The sequence below is a fragment of the Oryza sativa genome, chromosome 5, assembly GCF_034140825.1.
Source record: "Oryza sativa Japonica Group chromosome 5, ASM3414082v1".
NCBI lineage: Eukaryota > Viridiplantae > Streptophyta > Magnoliopsida > Poales > Poaceae > Oryza > Oryza sativa.
In genome coordinates this window covers 22,810,588-22,827,736 of record NC_089039.1, presented here as the reverse complement: position 1 = coordinate 22,827,736, position 17,149 = coordinate 22,810,588, and the positions used below count along the sequence as shown (strand labels likewise).

Below are 17,149 nucleotides of genomic sequence, written 5' to 3'. Positions count from 1 at the left end.
CCCCAATTCCAACCTCGACATGGAAGGTTCCAGAAGCTTCCGGAAACGACCTTCCCCATGTTCGCGTCGCGTGGCTTCTCGTCGAAGGAAATTTTGCCAGAATTTTCGCGGATATTTCCTTCACGAAACCTTGGTGGGAGAAGGGAGATGGAATTCCCAATGGCGTGTAGAATTTCAATTTCGAATTATGTTTTAAAAACGGCGAGAAAATGTGGAATGACGCAAATGCCCTTCTGCCTCCTCGCTTCTCTTCTTCTCCTCCTCCCTCCTCTCTCTCCGTCGTCGCTGCCTCCCCTCTCGTTGCTTTGCTTCCCCCGATCTGCAGAGCCGGAGGCGCTCCGCCGGCGGCGAGGCAGGCACGGCGTGGACGGCCTCCCCCATCTCCCGTCGCCACCGCGCCCTAGCCTTCTCACTCCCTCCCGGCCCCCGCGCGCGCGCGCGCGGCCGACCAGCCGGTGGTCGGCTTCCGTCTCCACTCGAATCGAATTCGAGGTATCATCCATTCCCCTCCCGTATCCCGCCCTCGTCTCCCTCCGCCGCTTCACGTGCCCGGCGTGGCGTGGACTGGAGACCCCTCCGGCTTGGATTGGATTGGATTGGTTTGGTTTTCCTTGTTCTGGAATTTTTTAAAAATTTTTGATGCGTGGTGCGCTGCTGATTTTTTGCAGTTTGTTTGGAGAGAAATCGGGGGTTCTAGGTGAACCCCCATGCCCGACGTTGGCGCGGTGATCGAAGGATCCTCGCGGCGGAGATGAACGTGGTTGGGCGGGTAGGGTCGCTGATCTCGCAGGGGGTGTACTCCGTCGCGACGCCGTTCCACCCGTTCGGCGGCGCGGTCGACATCATCGCGGTCGAGCAGCCTGACGGCTCGTACAGGAGCACGCCCTGGTACGTCCGGTTCGGCAAGTTCCAGGGCGTTCTCAAGGGCGCGGAGAAGGTGGTCACCATCACCGTCAATGGCGTGGACGCCAGCTTCCACATGCAGCTCGACAACTCTGGGCAAGCCTACTTCATGCGGGAGCTTGTGCCTGGCAGTGAAAATTCTGGGACAAGTTCGGAGGAAGAGGAAGCTAGCTGTGAGCCTGAACCTCCGGCGCGGAGTAAGAGCGACGGGGATCTTTACATCGGAGCGAAAGGCAGACCAGGTAGCCCGGAGTCGAATGTAGAGTGTCAAGAGAAGCAAGCTATAGAGGAGTTTGATTCATACGGTTATAGCAGGATGGAGGTAGCGGAAGATTCGGCAAAGCAACCTGATGGGAGCAATTCAGAGATGGTTTTGGTTAGTGTGGATGGGCATGTCCTCACCGCCCCCATTTCCTCGACCGAGGAGAATGTGGAGGATGTGCAGCTAAGTGAACCCCAATTCCACTTGGGACCTGGGGAGAGCTCAAGTGGTGATTTCAGCCGCAGTGGTGAGGTGTGGGAAGCTGGCATTGTCGGTGATTTATACATGCCACAGGAAAAGGTTAAGTTTGATTCTGGAAATCAACAAGAGGCTTTGGAAGAACTTGGTGATGTACCAATTGAGACGGATAAGTCACATCATGTCCCTGTTACTGGAGATGAAGTGCTCCATACCTCAGTTTATGAAGATGTGACTAGTGCATTGACCAATGAAGTCGAATCTCTAGTTGTCCCAGAGTTAGGGAATAATGATGAGGACTATCAAGCCTTGATCAATGTAGATGAGGTCCATGACATCTCAGAGAACAAAAATGAGGGTTGCCGACCCCCTTCTAGCCAATATGAGGTTTGTGATGTCTCCAAGACCGATGATGAGGGATATCAGCCCTTGGCCACTGAAGAACTTGGTGATGTACCAATTGAGACGGATAGGTCACATCATGTCCCTGTTACTGGAGATGAAGTGCTCCATACCTCAGTTTATGAAGATGTGCCTAGTGCACTGACCAATGAAGTCGAGTCTCTAGTTGTCCTAGAGTCAGGGAATAATGATGAGGACTATCAAGCCTTGATCAATGTAGATGAGGTCCATGACATCTCAGAGAACAAAAATGAGGGTTGCCGACCCCCTTCTAGCCAAGATGAGGTTTGTGATGTCTCCAAGACCGATGATGAGGGATATCGGCCCTTGGCCACTGAAGATGAGGCTCGTGATGTCTCCAAGAACAATGATGAGGGGTATCAGCCTTTGGCCACTGAAAATGAGGCTTGTGATGTTCCACTGCTTGAGAATGACGAGGCTTGCAGGGTGCCAGCTAATGTAGACAAGGTTTGCGATGTCAGCAATGAGGACACTGAGTTAGAAATTGCTAGTCCTAGTTTTGGTAAATATGATACTTTTAAAAGTTGCTTAGACCTCTCATCACAAATAGATGACGGAGATTCGGGAACTGAACCATTTTCTCCTGAATTTGATCATCAGCAGGGTTTTGAATTTAGTCTGAGTAATCGTTCTGTTGTTGACATAGATCTGGAGGAAGATATAAGTAAAACTACCCACTGTGATCGAAATGATCCATTACAGTATCTAGAGGAGGATAATAAAACAGAAGGTGAAGATAGTTCTGCCCACTGTCGCAAGGTATCTGATATGTCCATTGTAGGAGGTTCTCATGGCAAGACCAAGGAGACAGCCTCTTCTGAAAATGAGGCGAATAGGCCTGATGGTTTACATTCAACCATTGGAACCAGTGACAAAGACAAATTAGGTAGCATTCCAGAGAACTCAGCAGCTGAAGAGGAACTAAATAAAGAAGAGCATCCCAAATTACAAAAGGGCTTGGGTAAGCACATGTCAGGTCTTCAGGCTATTCTTTTCCTTTTTTTGGTTTGAAGTTTCATTGTTTATCTTTAATATGCTGGCAGGGTTCGAAATTTCTCTTTGTGGGCACATGCTACGGCCAGGAATGGGCCAAGCATCAGCTGAAGAAGTTTTCCAACAACATCTTGTTCTTGAGGAAGATTTCAAGTTATCAGGATCATCAATTATGAAAAATGTAAACCTTGTTGTCAAATTTGATAGTCAGTATTTCTTATGGAGTAAAATTTCTCATATTATTCTTGGGAAAGCTGTCTTTGGTCCGAACTTCTGCACAGAACATATTGATGCTATTCCGGTTGAACACCAAGAAACACCTACTTCAAGAGATTCTCTTGGGCTGTCTCCCTCAAGCAGGAGATGGAGGCTTTGGAACATACCATTCAGGATATCAAGATCCCTTCAGCGCAGTAACAGTGATTCATCCGAGGACATTTTTCTTGACACAGAAACTGTCTTGAGTCCAATGGATGAGCAAACTCCAGAGAATAATATAAATCAGTCACCAAGAAAGCAATTTGTGCGAACATTAATTCCCACTAGTGAACAGGTGGCATCACTAAACCTGAAGGAGGGCCAAAACATTGTAACTTTTAGCTTCTCCACCAGAGTTCTTGGAAAGCAACAGGTCTGTGCCCCTATTTCTTAATAATAATATTTTATTTTGGAGATCTGTAAATTGATTTTTCTTTCTTTTTTTACTAAGGTTGAGGCACATATTTACTTGTGGAAATGGAATGCTAAAATTGTCATTTCTGATGTGGATGGAACCATTACAAGGTAAAGTTCAACTTAGTATGTTTAGATGCTCAGTCTTGTTTAATTAACAATTCAGCTAGTTATCTGTCAGACTGTCACACCAAACTGTAAGTTAAGGACTTGTTCTGTTTGCTGCCCAAACTTGCCATGCACAAAAGAAAAAAAAAACTAAGGAGGCTAGAAATAAATGTCCATTTGGAGCCAAAAAACTTTGGCAAGAGAACAATGAGCTCATACACTACCAAAGTTTGGCGACAAACCAACAACCACAGTTTACCAAAAAAAAATTTGGCTTGCCAAATCTTGCCATTAGCAATATATTTGTAAGGTTTGGATTGGCAAAAGCTAGAAAACAAGCCCTAAACTACACTTTGTGGAAAACTAGCATAAACCTTGCAGGCAAGCAATATTCTGTTAAGTATATACACAACAACTTAAAATTAGATGTTGTCTGAGACATCCTTTGTTTAACAATTTGTTTGCTCACTTCTTTGAGTTGGTTTAATGCCCTATTGGTTCAAACAAAGGATAATCTCTATACCATGTTAATATAAGTTTGTTTGTTTCTGTTTACAATTATTATTTTTTTGTGGTACTTTGGTCTTTGTATCATGCTGCACTCAATCTAAGAAGGAAATTGTTTGTAAAACAGCAGGATATTGGAAGAACAAAGCTGCATGACTTGTGAAATTTTAGTATCTACTTCTGACGATTGTCATGTTGAAATAATTTACTAACTGTAGATTCATGAGTCATGACAATACGAGAAACTTTGCTTCTTTATGACAGTCTCCTGCTATTAGGTGATGCTTTTTTTTTTTTTTTTTTGGGGGGAGGGCTTTAATTCATTTATTATTTTGTGTATCCTGCATTATATGGTACGGTGGCTATCCTTCTGCAGGCAGTTGCTATATATTTTTAGTATTCAATCAATGGATATTCTTGTTTCCTCATTCTTCCAGTGCTTGAACAGCTGACAAAGATCAGTCGATTCGCATTGTAGTGGGACTATGCAAATCTAAAATGATGTTCTGGGCGAGAATGTCATGTATATCTTTTTTTAATGCATAATAAAAATTCGTACTAAAATTTACCTTCATTTGGTGAGTGATAATAAGCGAGATCCTACTTTGTCTAACAAATATAGTAATTTTAGTCCAATGATTCTCCCTTTAAGTGGACTTGCAAAAAACACTTCATGTGGTCCTTAATTTCTTGGTTATATCTTCTATTCTGTCTGCCTGAAAATGTCAATTGGCAATGGTATCCTGGACATGGTACAGATAAGTCAGTCCTACAAATTTTAGGGGCTACCACATTATTTTCTTCACAGAATACAACTGTTATACATGTTCCTTTTTCTGTTTATTTTCATAATGGCTGAATTTGAGTAATTAATGTTCCATATCAGGTCTGATGTGTTGGGCCAGGTCATGCCTTTAGTTGGACGAGATTGGAGTCAGTCTGGTGTTGCTCGTCTTTTTTCTGCAATAAAGGTGTGCTTCAGAATTTATTTTAGTTTTTGTTTCTCTTTATTTTAGGAGGATATTCTACCCAGTTTTGCAAATATGGGTTTCTGATGTTCTTTTATTCTCCCAATCAGGAAAATGGATATCAACTATTATTCCTCAGTGCTAGAGCTATAGTTCAGGCATACCTGACCAAAAACTTTCTATTCAACCTAAAACAGGTAAAATATAGCATCTGTCCGTTGAATGTGTTACCTACCATTTTCATCTTTAGTGATTTAATCATATCTTCACTAGAACTGATAGTAATTTTTAATTCTATATTGTTGGTATGTATATAAACTTGGTTATCCCTTGGCAACTTTGCAGGATGGGAAGGTATTGCCTAATGGACCTGTTGTGATTTCACCTGATGGTTTATTTCCGTCATTGTACCGGGAAGGTAACATCATCTCTCCAATATTTACATATCCATATTCTTCTATTATGACTTGCTGAATAATGATTAGCCTTCACTGAACTACTAGGATGGTCTGTATAATTCAGGCTCAGGTTCAACAAAGAAAAGTAGCTAACAATGATCAACAATACTGTTACTTTATGTACTGTAATAAAATTTGTTTACCATGTTCTAATGTTTCCTTTGTTCTTCTCAGTTATACGAAGAGCACCACATGAGTTTAAGATTGCATGTCTGGAGGTAATTTTCTTTAGGCAGTTGTCTTATGAGGATCGGTTTCAATACTCAATGTCCTATGATACTATGAAATGTTATCTGCCAGTAAAACAAACTAATTTTATTTGTTAGAATAAGAACTACGAGGGTGGTATGTGCCTTTTGGTTTCAATTCCTTAGCGAACTAAATCCAACAAGTCCCTAATAAACTCTCCCTTATCCACATTCCTCCTTCGGTCCTGTTCTTTTCTCCAACAAGGGTTGGATGAAGATTAAGATTTTCGTGGCATGCTTTTCATACTGCTAAACGGTGTGTTTCATGCGAAAACTTTCTATATGAAAGTTGCTCTAAAATATCATATTAATCTATTTTTTAAGTTTGTAATAATTAAAACTCAATCAATCATATGTTAATATCACCTTGTTTTGCATAAAAAACTTAATCTTCATCTTCATCTTCAGGAGAAAAGAACGCCACCGAAGTTTTCTTATTAGCTGGCTCCGTTGTAGTTCTTGTATGGCATCATAGCTCATATCCTTCAGAAATAAACTATAACTTTGCAAGAATTAAGAAAAGTTGTTAGTCTCAATTCTTTTTTAACGGGTAGGTGACAATCTTAGAAACACACATTTTAGATTCTTCCATAGACCTGAAACTCCATGTTGGTATCACAGCAGGCTCTTGAAATTCTAATTTTTGTTCTTTGGCAGGACATTAAAGCACTTTTCCCTTCTGATTACAATCCATTTTATGCTGGATTTGGCAACAGAGATACAGATGAGCTTAGTTACAAAAAGATGGGAATTCCAAAAGGGAAAATCTTTATCATCAACCCAAAGGTATGGCCATTACACTAGTTAAAAGTTAGTGATGCCATGCTTGTATTGTGCCTTTTTTAAAGTCATCCTGTGCGTGCAGGGGGAAGTAGCCATAAACAGTTCTGTCGACGTGAAGTCCTATACCTCCTTACATACCCTTGTCCATGATATGTTCCCTCCAACCACTCTTGTTGAGCAGGTTAGCTGTCATTCTTGCCTTCTAGCAATACTTTTCATGGGATTAGCTAGACCGAAAACATGCACATTCATGTTTTTCTTTTTCTTGTTTGGCTTCTTTCATACTATCCAAGACTAGAACTGTTTTTATCCTTAGCGCATAGTCACCTCCAGTTCTATGCTGCCTGAACCATACAGGTTACTGTTGGGAGCAAGGGCAGCTAGTGTGATTGTGTTGTACTCATGTATGGTCATACTCCATAACATGCAAATTCCTTTTTGTGCTGATCATCAATGATGATGCCTTGCAGGAAGACTACAATTCCTGGAATTACTGGAAGATGCCATTGCCAGATGTTGATCTGTAGTGTAGTTCTAACAAACACAGAAGTAGATAACACTAGATTCTGCATCAGCATAACAGTCAAGTCCGTGTACACTAATTCTCAACGCTATGGTGGGGTTCTGTCCAATCTGTAAAGCATCTCAGGAGTTTCCATATTTATGGTTTTGATCTCCAACGCAAAGGTTGCCATTTTATTTGCTTTGACGAAGCTCTCATGATCATACATCTTTTAGGGAGTGATCTGTGATACTCTTCGTCGAACTTACGGCCTTAGCTTGTCAGCTTTCCAAGTTGTATCAGCAGCTGCTAGTCAGCAATTTTTCTCTTTGTGTTCTTGTAGCTGCAGCTCCTCTATGATTAGATTACTCCTGGTTCATGGAAGCAACAGGCAACCCAAAACTGTCAAAACACGCTGTATGTTGTACAAGAGAAAAACATTGTACATTTCCTACCCCATTTTCACCTTCTCCTTGTGCTGTATGTAACATTCAATGCCTGTAACTGGTAAAAGTTTCATGTGCTCGTCATCTGATATTTTGGATGGAATGAATTACTCTATAGCTGATCATTTTATGATGTGAAACCCATCTAATTTTGCTAGAGCATGGCTCACTTTGTCTTGTGATTGGTCAGATTATGGCCTCCCGCGGTGAGGTCTTCTGTTGCTGATGAAGAAAAGTTAGGCCTTGTCTAGATTCCAACTTTTTTCTTCAAACCTCCAACTTTTCTGTAGCATTGAACTTTTCTAAACATGCAAACTTCTAACTTTTGTCGTCACATCGTTTCAATTTCTTCAAACTTTCAATTTTAGCGTGGAACTAAACACAGCCTTAGCATCAGTTGTCAGAACTTCCTGGGTGCATCACCTGCCACAACCACCAAGAACTTAAAACTCGCCATCCAAGGTTTACCAGAAAAGGGAACTGAACAGGGGCTGCATGCTGAAACAAATGGACAAACTGGTGTCAGATTCAGGTTACTTTTCCTGCCATTAGGTGATCATCAGGGACCCTGAGTTTTCCTAGGAGTTGGAGGAAACAGAAACCTTTGCCAGTTTGCCTGCTTCCAGCCGAAGAGGAGGCAAAGAAACACCTCGAGCTTTGGGATCACCTTCCTTTCTGGTCCCTTTGCTGGGTTAGCGTATTGGACGCACGCAAATAAAATTCCGGTTGCCTAACGATTCAGGAGGAAACAATGAACAATCAATTGAGAGATCCTCCGCTGTGTACTCGTGTTAGCAGCTTTCAATACAAGGACAACAGTGTAGAGGATATATGTAAAAAAAATATTACTCCCTTTATCCCAAAATATAACAATTTCACTAACATTTTCTTTCTGACCAATCATTCCTAACAAATCATAATCATTCATCATTCAATTTCTTCACTACCTCCACTTATCCAATCATAGTATTCTCATATTTAATTATACCTCATTTCTTAACCCTAAAACTTATTATATTCTGGAAGCGGTAGTAAAGTACTCCCTCCGTCCTATAATATATGGGATTTTGGAGGGATGTGATACTTCATAGGACTACGAATCTGCGTAGATTCGTAGTCCTATAAAGTGTCACATCCCTCCAAAATCTCTTATATTATGGGACGAAGGGAGTATATGGATGATAATAGAGCATTGAAGTTTTTACAGTTTAAAAAATAAATTTCATCTAAATAGAAATATAATTATCTATCCAATGTAATTGTAGATCTAGATCATAGATTTGCTGTAAGAAATCTTGAATATGGAACCGTATCAAAAATGATCTAACTATAACCTATGCTCAATGTACTGGGATAGCCATATGGGTGTTCACTGGTAGTAGAGGATGGAATTGAATTGCCATATTGTTAGTGCTATACTGGTGGTTAATCATATGGTCTTGTTCGATTAATCTCCGGTTAATCCTTTCAAAGATTAAAGGGGATTAATCTCACACCTATTGAGGTGTGAAATTAAATCCTCCTCAATTTCCTTTGGACTCTTCCTCACATGGGTTAATCAAACAAAACATAATGGGTTTAATTGTTCAAAGAGATTTTCTAACTCTGCCATTGTACGTATCCTTACAGTGCCTTTTCAAGGAGTCAAACATATGTGCTCTATGGTAAATATGCATCGCTTTGAAACGTAGTACTACAATAGTTCATACGTTTAGGCGACACATGAAAAGCATGAGAATTTAAAGGTAGTAGGAGAAATTTGTAGCGCATGACCTATCCTCTATATAGTTCCCTGCAGTTTTCCACCCATAGCCAAAATTCAGGTGACCAAACTCAACTACCTATAAACCCGGTGGAAAAGGAAATGAGCAACTATCTGTCTCTTCAACATGTCAAAGCAAGACTTGTTAAGCCCATGTCCTGTCAACGTATTATCCAGGACTTATCAAACTAAATTTTTTTTCCCTAAGGAGCTGCAAGATTCTAAGGGAGGACAAAGTAGCCCACCTGAATAAATCGATTTCTTCAGAGATAATTAAGAGGCCAACACAAATTACAAGTGGCGAGAATAGATTACAACTCACATACTAGATAACCACTTGAGTTATTACACATTGTTAGCCGATAAGAAAATGAACGTCAGGTTGCCAATCTAACAGGCGTGGAGCTGGGAAATTTCGCCCTGTGGTGTTCAATGTCACCGCTTTATATTTTAGCAGGATCATTTATGCACATTTCAATAGATTTACATGTAAAAACTGAGACTAGGAAAAGTGCTTGTGAAAAAAACTATATTCTAACAATGTCTCATAGCTCATAGCCACTGCATTCTAACGATATCCATCTTGTTAAACTCTACACTACAAAAATCATAGAACTTCTTGTCACTTAATGTTGTGCCGTGGCCTTGTGTTGTGGGGAAAAGAAGCTCCGAAATAAGTGAGGCGTAAGGAGTTGAAGTCATGCTAATCTCACTTTTAATGGGACGAAGCAACCAAAAGATCAGGCACACAAATTAAAACGAAGTAATCTTAGTAGACACTGCTCGTGGACCACACACAAAAGATCATATACCATGTATGAATTAGAAAAAAAAACAACAAAAGATTGTACAAAAGTTGGGTCTGAAATTTACATTAGTGTATTTTACATGTTTGCCTCTTCTCTCTCTCTTCCTTTCTCTTAGAAAATACACTCCAGATTAGATTCATCTCATGCAGATTAGAACCAACAAAGTGCTGACTTTAGATACTTTGCGTACTAACGCGAATCTTCCACGTTCGAACCACCACTACCGACCAATTCATAGCAGCTAGCCAGCCTGCAAGTGGCACTCATTTCAGTTTTCAGGCCTGCAATTTTTTCTCCCTAAATCCGGAGTTTGAAGGTTGACCACAACCTAACCTGAGTTTCACAGCCCCTAATCGCTACATCCTCCTAGTAGGCTACAAGATGACTCAATCACTACTACTAAAATAACAATTTTTATACGCGGAATAAAATATACTCCTTCAATTGCAAGTTTGGGATGGTGATGTTAGCCTTATGTTATCTTTAAGCAATTTATGGAGCTTTGCTTAAGTGTTCTCACTCTACTTCTAGTACGGTCCGGTTTCTGTGCAGTACTATAAAAGATCATTGTAATTGAGTCTGCTATAGCAAAGTCATGTAGAAACACTCATGGGTCTTCCGACTAGCTTCACAAGGTGATGGGCTAGATGACTTGGGTTCGAAGCCTCACCCCTTCTAATTATTTGATATTAGGTCATTTCCTAATATTCACGTTGAATTACTCATTATTGCTGTAAGTCATTTTAGTTTTGTTGTAAGCAAACTTACGTAACTTTGACTGAGGGCTTGTTTGGTTCGTGCCCTGGGCATCTAGCATGAGAAATTTGCATGCCTGAGAGGCACGAGAAAAGTTGATTACATTGCCTGGTCAGGTTGTGCACAGCTACCTGAGAGGAAAGAAACACTATTAGCAGATTCATGAACAAACTAATTGCATATATTAAGGATGAAAAACAAGCGGAACACAAGGGAAAAAAAATCCCCAAATCCATCTACTATATGTCTTTCTTTATAGACATATCAATCACATAATTAGATAAGATAGATCAATTGCATAAGTTAAAAAGAGAGCAGGAGAAAAGAACGCAAGGACAGAAATCCCCCAGATCCAAGCATTCATCAAATCGCTTTGGCACACCGGCGACGGCTGCTGCTTCGTGCTGAAGATGGGCCCGGCCGGCGACCTCGCAGTAGCTTCGTGTGACACTGTGCCGGATCTGACGACGACGGCGCCGGCAAAGACGAGGCTTCGAGCGAATTAGAAGGCAGCGACGGTTTCCGAGTGTCCGCGACAACAACGGCATCAGAGGTTGGGATTTCGAGAGACGATGGCGGCGGAGGAGGAGGCAAGGTCGTGCGCGAACGACGACGCCGACGGAGGCTGGGGTTCCGCGCGACGACGGCGGCAGCAAATAGCGATGGCTCATTGGCTTTGTGCTACATGAAAGAAGATAATACACGTTCGCTGCTACGCCTGAAGGTCAGGCTAATCACGAGACAGCATGCATCAGGTCAGGCAAGGGCAAAGAACCTTCAGGCTGGTAACCAAACAACACTTAAAATGTGCCAGGCTAGTCTTAGGTCAGGCCACTTCTTCTCAGGGTAGCAACCAAACAGCCCATGAGTCTATAAAAGAAATACGGCAACATCTGTAATACTCCGAATATAACAAATAAGAGAACTATAACACATATTTCAAGGTGGATTTAATGGTACTAATTTAATATTATAGCTGATTGTGTATTTTTCTTTAAACTCAATTAGAATTAGAGAAGTTTGATTTAGGATCAAATTAAAATGACTTGAGTTCACACAATATGGAAAGGAATGGATACAATGGTTTCCTATCTTTTTATGGGTAAATGGCATTGTTTTACTTCAGATGGTCACGGTATAGGGTGTTCCTACGGCCTATGTGGAGTAATAATAGAGGAAGTCCATGGGAACACACGAAAGTCAAGGCCCTGTATCACCATGACACCATCGGAGAGAAAAAAGAAAAAGAAAATTCTTTTATGCGTGTATGCTGTACTTTGGCTGGCCAGGTTGAGTACTTCTTCGCCGAAATTCACGGCTTTGCCAAATTTCTCACCAACATCAACATCATTCGTAAGGTAAGAGCAAGAATAATAGTGGGCTGTAAGAAAACTGAATGCTGAGATGGATGAGAGAAGAGAAGAGAGGAGAGGAGAGAGATGAGAAACGGGTTGTAAGTTTACATCCGGCTTAGGTACAGGAACCAAGAAAATCTGTGAGACAGACATGTGTACCATATATTTATAGTGAAGAGTTAACCACAATATGAATGAGCTGAGAGATAGACTAAAAATCTATACAGTATGCAGCTACTGTATTATTAACCTTGCTCTAAGATAAGGAGGAGATAAGAGAACCACTGAAACACACGCGTCAGCGTGTTACCTTCCCGTTTAGGTGCATGTAGTAACTAATGTGACTGCAAGCTAAACAGCCACACTAGCATCACATGATTCAAAATAGACACTTGAGATACATCCTAACACTGTAGCAACTTACTATGAAAATGTATTGTTTCGATTTTAATGTGGTGAATCGGTTTTGGCCGTTAAATCTTTAGATTGTGTACAATTGCTGTTGTGCAGTTTTACCTCAATCCCTTGAATACATCGAAGTCACACATGCATTCAGGTGGTGTTTGAAAATGATAAAGATGAAAATTAAAGTGACACACATAAAAAGAGAAATATTAGCACATAATTAATTATTATAAACTTAAAAAGTGAATATATTTGATATTCTAAAACAACTTTTATATAGAAAGTTTTTTATGAATAGCTTGAAAAACGTGCTAGTAGGAATCGAAATAAAATGATTTGCTCTAGAAAATTCATGGAAATGCTGTCTTTCTCTCACTCTCTCTCTCTCTCTCTCTCTCTGAATTCTGAATCGATGGTTGCTGACCTGAAATTCAGAATCCGACGAGACAGTCAGCCAGGCCATTTTGTACTGTACTACATGAATGACACCTTCACACACTCCAACATGTTGACACGAAGAAGGGTCTAAAAAATTCAGAGAATGCACACGCCTACAAGCTCAATCGAAGTACTGTAGAACATCACTGCACCACTCCATGCTTTGTTTTTTTTTTCCTCTCCTCATTGTTCTTGGGGAATGAGCTATGTCACCATTTCAAATTCAAAATGTTTAATTTAGAAAGATTTCGATTTCGAAATTACTTAGTAGTGCTAAACTGCTAATCACTGATTAACTGAGCCAATGATCAGAGCCTGTTTGAAGTAATCTACACAGATCGCGCGTATCGTCCGTATCATCTCGTAACTCGCGGTCACTCACTGGTTGGAACTAGAAATGCGTTCCTAATTAACCACACCTTTGTACTATTAACTTGCACTAATACTAGTAACTCTGTACTAGTACTAGTGATTAGTAGCATTAGCACGAGAGGTAGCCATGGAAAGAAGAGAAGCATGCAGCTAACGCAAGGCACAAAAGCAAAAGAACACCACCCTAATCAGCACTAACGCGATCGCTAAAGCCGATTTTTTCTCACAGAAAAGAAGCTGAAGTTGAGTGAGTGATAATACTGCACTAAAGCCAGGGACATCAGATGCAATGATAGGGAGAGAGCACACAACTCGTTCTGCATTACATGCAAACAAGAGGCAGATCATACGGCTAATGGTAGGGCCCACCATAATAGTATGATTAATCCGGTTCATACTTCATTAACCCCTTTATATGGTTTAAGTTGTGCAAAACTATTAAAGTTAAGCAAGATAAGAGAATCTTAACTGACATGGCTAAATTTTTTTTAATAAAAAGAATCTTAATTTCAAGATTTGATTTGATTTTAAGTATGGTGAAATAAAGAACAATTGATTTTACGGCATGATTTTTTAAAGATATATGATCATGGCATCCGGAATATCGTGTTATGTGCTAAAACGCCTGTAATCACAATACATATAAAGTTACAAGATACTCCTTCCATCCTATTTTTGATCATCACCTAAACACAGAGACTGAAACAACCAAATTTCCATCATTCTATAATTAATTCTCATTAGTTAAGATGGTATGTTGCTTCGTGTCTCGTGAATAGTACCAAGTTTTAAATATTGCATGTAGTTGCATCAATAAAAATTAATCTTGATTGGTTGCATGCAGCATATTCAATGATGCTCATTTACTCTTTACACAAACAAATAAAGAGACATTTGTTATAGGATGATTATTTTGAAAAGACCTCGAAAATCTTAGGTGATGATTAAATAAGGATAAAGAAAGTATTTATACTTTGTAATTAAGCCTCATTTGATGCCATGACACTGTCCAAGTGTCCATTTTTGCTCTAAGCCCATTAATCCACCATGATTAAGCGGCTAATATAAGTAGCAAGACGCAGCCACCGTCTCCTGCCCTCTTGTCTCAGCTTCAGCTCCGGAGCCACGAGCTCTCACCTTGGCAATGGCGAGCAAGCACCAGCTGGGGCAGCAGGAGGCGATGCAGGAGGAGGACTACATCGACATGGACCTGACGAGCGCCGCCGCGGCGACGGCGCCGGGTGAGTTCGAGTTCGACTTCCACATGTCGGGGCCGCTGGGCGGCGGCGGCGCCCGGTGGGAGCAGGAGCCGCTGGCGTCGCCGGCGGACGAGCTGTTCTACAAGGGGAAGCTGCTGCCGCTGCACCTGCCGCCGCGGATACAGATGGTGGAGGAGCTGCTCGACGGGCGCGTCGTCGTCGGCGGCGCCGGGCGGCGGCAGCTCGCCATAAGCACGGCGCCGGCGACGCCGTACGACTCGTGCACCGCGTCGCCGGCGAACTCGTGCTACGCCAGCGGGGAGCTCAACGTGGAGGAGTACTTCCAGGAGTACGCGGCCAGGCTCGCCGACGCCGCCGCGGCGGCGTGCGAGAAGAAGCCGTGGTCGCGGAAGCTCAGGTTCATGAGGCAGCTCAACCTCGGCCTCAAGCTCAAGGCCTCCAAGGCCTACATCAAGACGATCTTCGCCGCCAAACCGGCGAGCTCCGGCGACGACGACGACAAGGACGCCATTCTTGGCGCGACGAGAGAAACCAAAGAACTCTCCCATGGTGGCCACCACCACCACAGAGCATGGAGGAGGAACCCGTTCGGCCAGATGAGAAGCAACAGGTGCATCGCCTCCTCACAGAGCGGCGGCGGCCGTGGTTCGGTCGGAGGAGGGAAGCACAAAGAGCGCGACCACGGCGGCCACAGGAGGTCCTTCTCCAGCGTCATCGTCCGGTACTCGACGTCGAACAAGACGTCCCCTGCGCCGCAGTCGTCGTCGTGCTCCTCCTCCTCGTCGGTGCGGACGTCGAGCGAGTCCGACGGCGGCGCGGCGGCGCCGGCGCTGCGGAGGAGCAGCAGCGCGAGCTCGGAGGTGGAGAACCCGATCCAGGGGCTGATCGCCTACTGCAAGAGGTCGCAGCAGCTGGCGTCGGTGAGGAAGAGCGCCAGCGACGCCGGCTTCCGGTTCCTCTCGTCGGCGGCGTCCAAGATCGCCGCCGCGGAATCCGACGGCCCGGAAGAGCTCGTCGAGATTTGCAGAGGTTGATGACGACAGCGAGCGTGAGTGTGATAAATGTACTTACAATGGCGCGATGGATTTCTGAAAGTTTTGTAAAACTGAACAAAAAAAAACGTGTGTTGCTGAAACACCCATGATGAGTTTGTTCGATCAAATGAATGGCCTCTAAACTTTTTCATCATACTAGATCATATTCAGAATTCAGCAATCAGCATATCATCTGAACATGTGGCAGCTAGCCATTTTTATCAGGTGGTAATAAGCAGGTCAGATATGTGGGGAAAATTCCAGAATTTTGCATAGATTTGGAGTACAGTTCAGAGCAAATTAGCTCTCAAATTATATTGTAGTAGTAAGATTTAATTATCTCTTATCTGTATTATAGGATGCATGTGCGACAGCATAAAGTAAAGAGAAGAAACATATATAAACCCGTTTGTCAGGAGAACAATTAGATGTATGAAGCAAATTATGAAGCAAATGGCCTCTTATATGCTTTGTGTTGTATCAATTTTTTCAGAGCAAAAATTTCTACAACACTACTTCGAAGCAACTTAACATAGCATCAAGAAACGAAGACACATAACTGAAGCAAAGATAGTACTTTTTTGCAGAATAATATGATGATCATAAAGTCATTGAGTGACAACAGCAAGATATAATAATCTTACAATTAAGGCCATAAAACTTGTAGATTACAATAGATCCGTACACACCACTGGACTGATTCACCAGACCCAAAGTCTCAAACTTATGCATAAAACCTGTTTTTTTTCTGACAGTTCAGTATCATAGTTAACCAACCACAAGCTACAATCTTATATTTTAGTAATCACACGCTAACATGTATACAATCACAGTACAAAGGCCACTGTATCTTGTTTTAAGGAGACATTGGGTTTCAGTGGCCGACACAAAATACTTGCAAGCTAAAAGTGGCTCAATTTCCATTACACCGAACACCAGTTTATGCATTAGGTTTCCAATGCCAGGATCATGCTCATCTTCAAAGCTAAGGATCATCAGAAAACAAGCAAGGATTATTGGCTAAGCGGCAAAATTTAAGTGAGAAGAAAAAAGAGTGGAGAACATTGCAATGTGGGGGAAACAATGGAGGCTCACAACTTTCTGTTCCCATCAATGGCTGTCCAAGTCACCACCGATCTCCTGATACGCATCGGCAGGCACATGGCAACATGATGCGTAAAACAAGCATATCTGATTGATACGGCTCCACTGCGCATATATATTGCGTATTTGGGCATGTACCTTTTTACATGCTTCAGTATTTTGGAGGGAGACAACTGTTTCTCTTTCATTTCTCTGAAGATGTGAACTTGGTTCATCTCCAACTTGAACACTGTGAGCAATTAAAATGGTAGAAAAGTATGGCAGATGGTTTGTATGTTGTAAAGTTCTGTTGGATGATGGGTTATGGATGAAATTGAGTTAAAAGACAAGTTATTCGAGGACATAAACGAAGGAATTAAATATTAAAAAGTTGTTCAAAAAATATTTAAGAAACGCCAATGAAGAAAGTTTTTGTAACAACTA

General features: G+C 41.9%; 2 protein-coding genes across 2 annotated transcripts; both read left to right on the top strand.

Annotated features, from left to right (window-relative positions):
• The first annotated feature begins 281 nt into the window (after positions 1 to 281).
• LOC4339026 (phosphatidate phosphatase PAH1) lies at positions 282 to 7,596 on the top strand. The gene is made up of 11 exons (XM_015784239.3): positions 282 to 492; positions 669 to 2,747; positions 2,830 to 3,410; positions 3,489 to 3,562; positions 4,953 to 5,037; positions 5,145 to 5,231; positions 5,380 to 5,452; positions 5,667 to 5,710; positions 6,398 to 6,526; positions 6,606 to 6,704; positions 6,994 to 7,596. The coding sequence occupies exons 2-11, from the start codon at positions 752 to 754 to the stop codon at positions 7,048 to 7,050; spliced, it is 3,225 nt and encodes a 1,074-aa protein (XP_015639725.1). The 5' UTR covers positions 282 to 492; positions 669 to 751; the 3' UTR covers positions 7,051 to 7,596.
• Positions 7,597 to 14,462: 6,866 nt separating this feature from the next.
• Positions 14,463 to 15,776, top strand: LOC107276084 (probable membrane-associated kinase regulator 4). The gene has a single exon (XM_015783339.3). The coding sequence runs from the start codon at positions 14,513 to 14,515 to the stop codon at positions 15,620 to 15,622; it is 1,110 nt and encodes a 369-aa protein (XP_015638825.1). The 5' UTR covers positions 14,463 to 14,512; the 3' UTR covers positions 15,623 to 15,776.
• The last annotated feature ends 1,373 nt before the right edge of the window (positions 15,777 to 17,149 follow it).

Excerpts from the sequence above, each read along its gene's own strand:
- LOC4339026 (XM_015784239.3), top strand. The coding sequence starts at position 752 with ATGAACGTGGTTGGGCGGGTAGGGTCGCTGATCTCGCAGGGGGTGTAC. Across the intron at positions 5,711-6,397 it reads TTAAGATTGCATGTCTGGAG|GACATTAAAGCACTTTTCCC; the intron begins GTAATTTTCTTT and ends GTTCTTTGGCAG. Across the intron at positions 6,527-6,605 it reads TCTTTATCATCAACCCAAAG|GGGGAAGTAGCCATAAACAG; the intron begins GTATGGCCATTA and ends CTGTGCGTGCAG.
- LOC107276084 (XM_015783339.3), top strand. The coding sequence starts at position 14,513 with ATGGCGAGCAAGCACCAGCTGGGGCAGCAGGAGGCGATGCAGGAGGAG.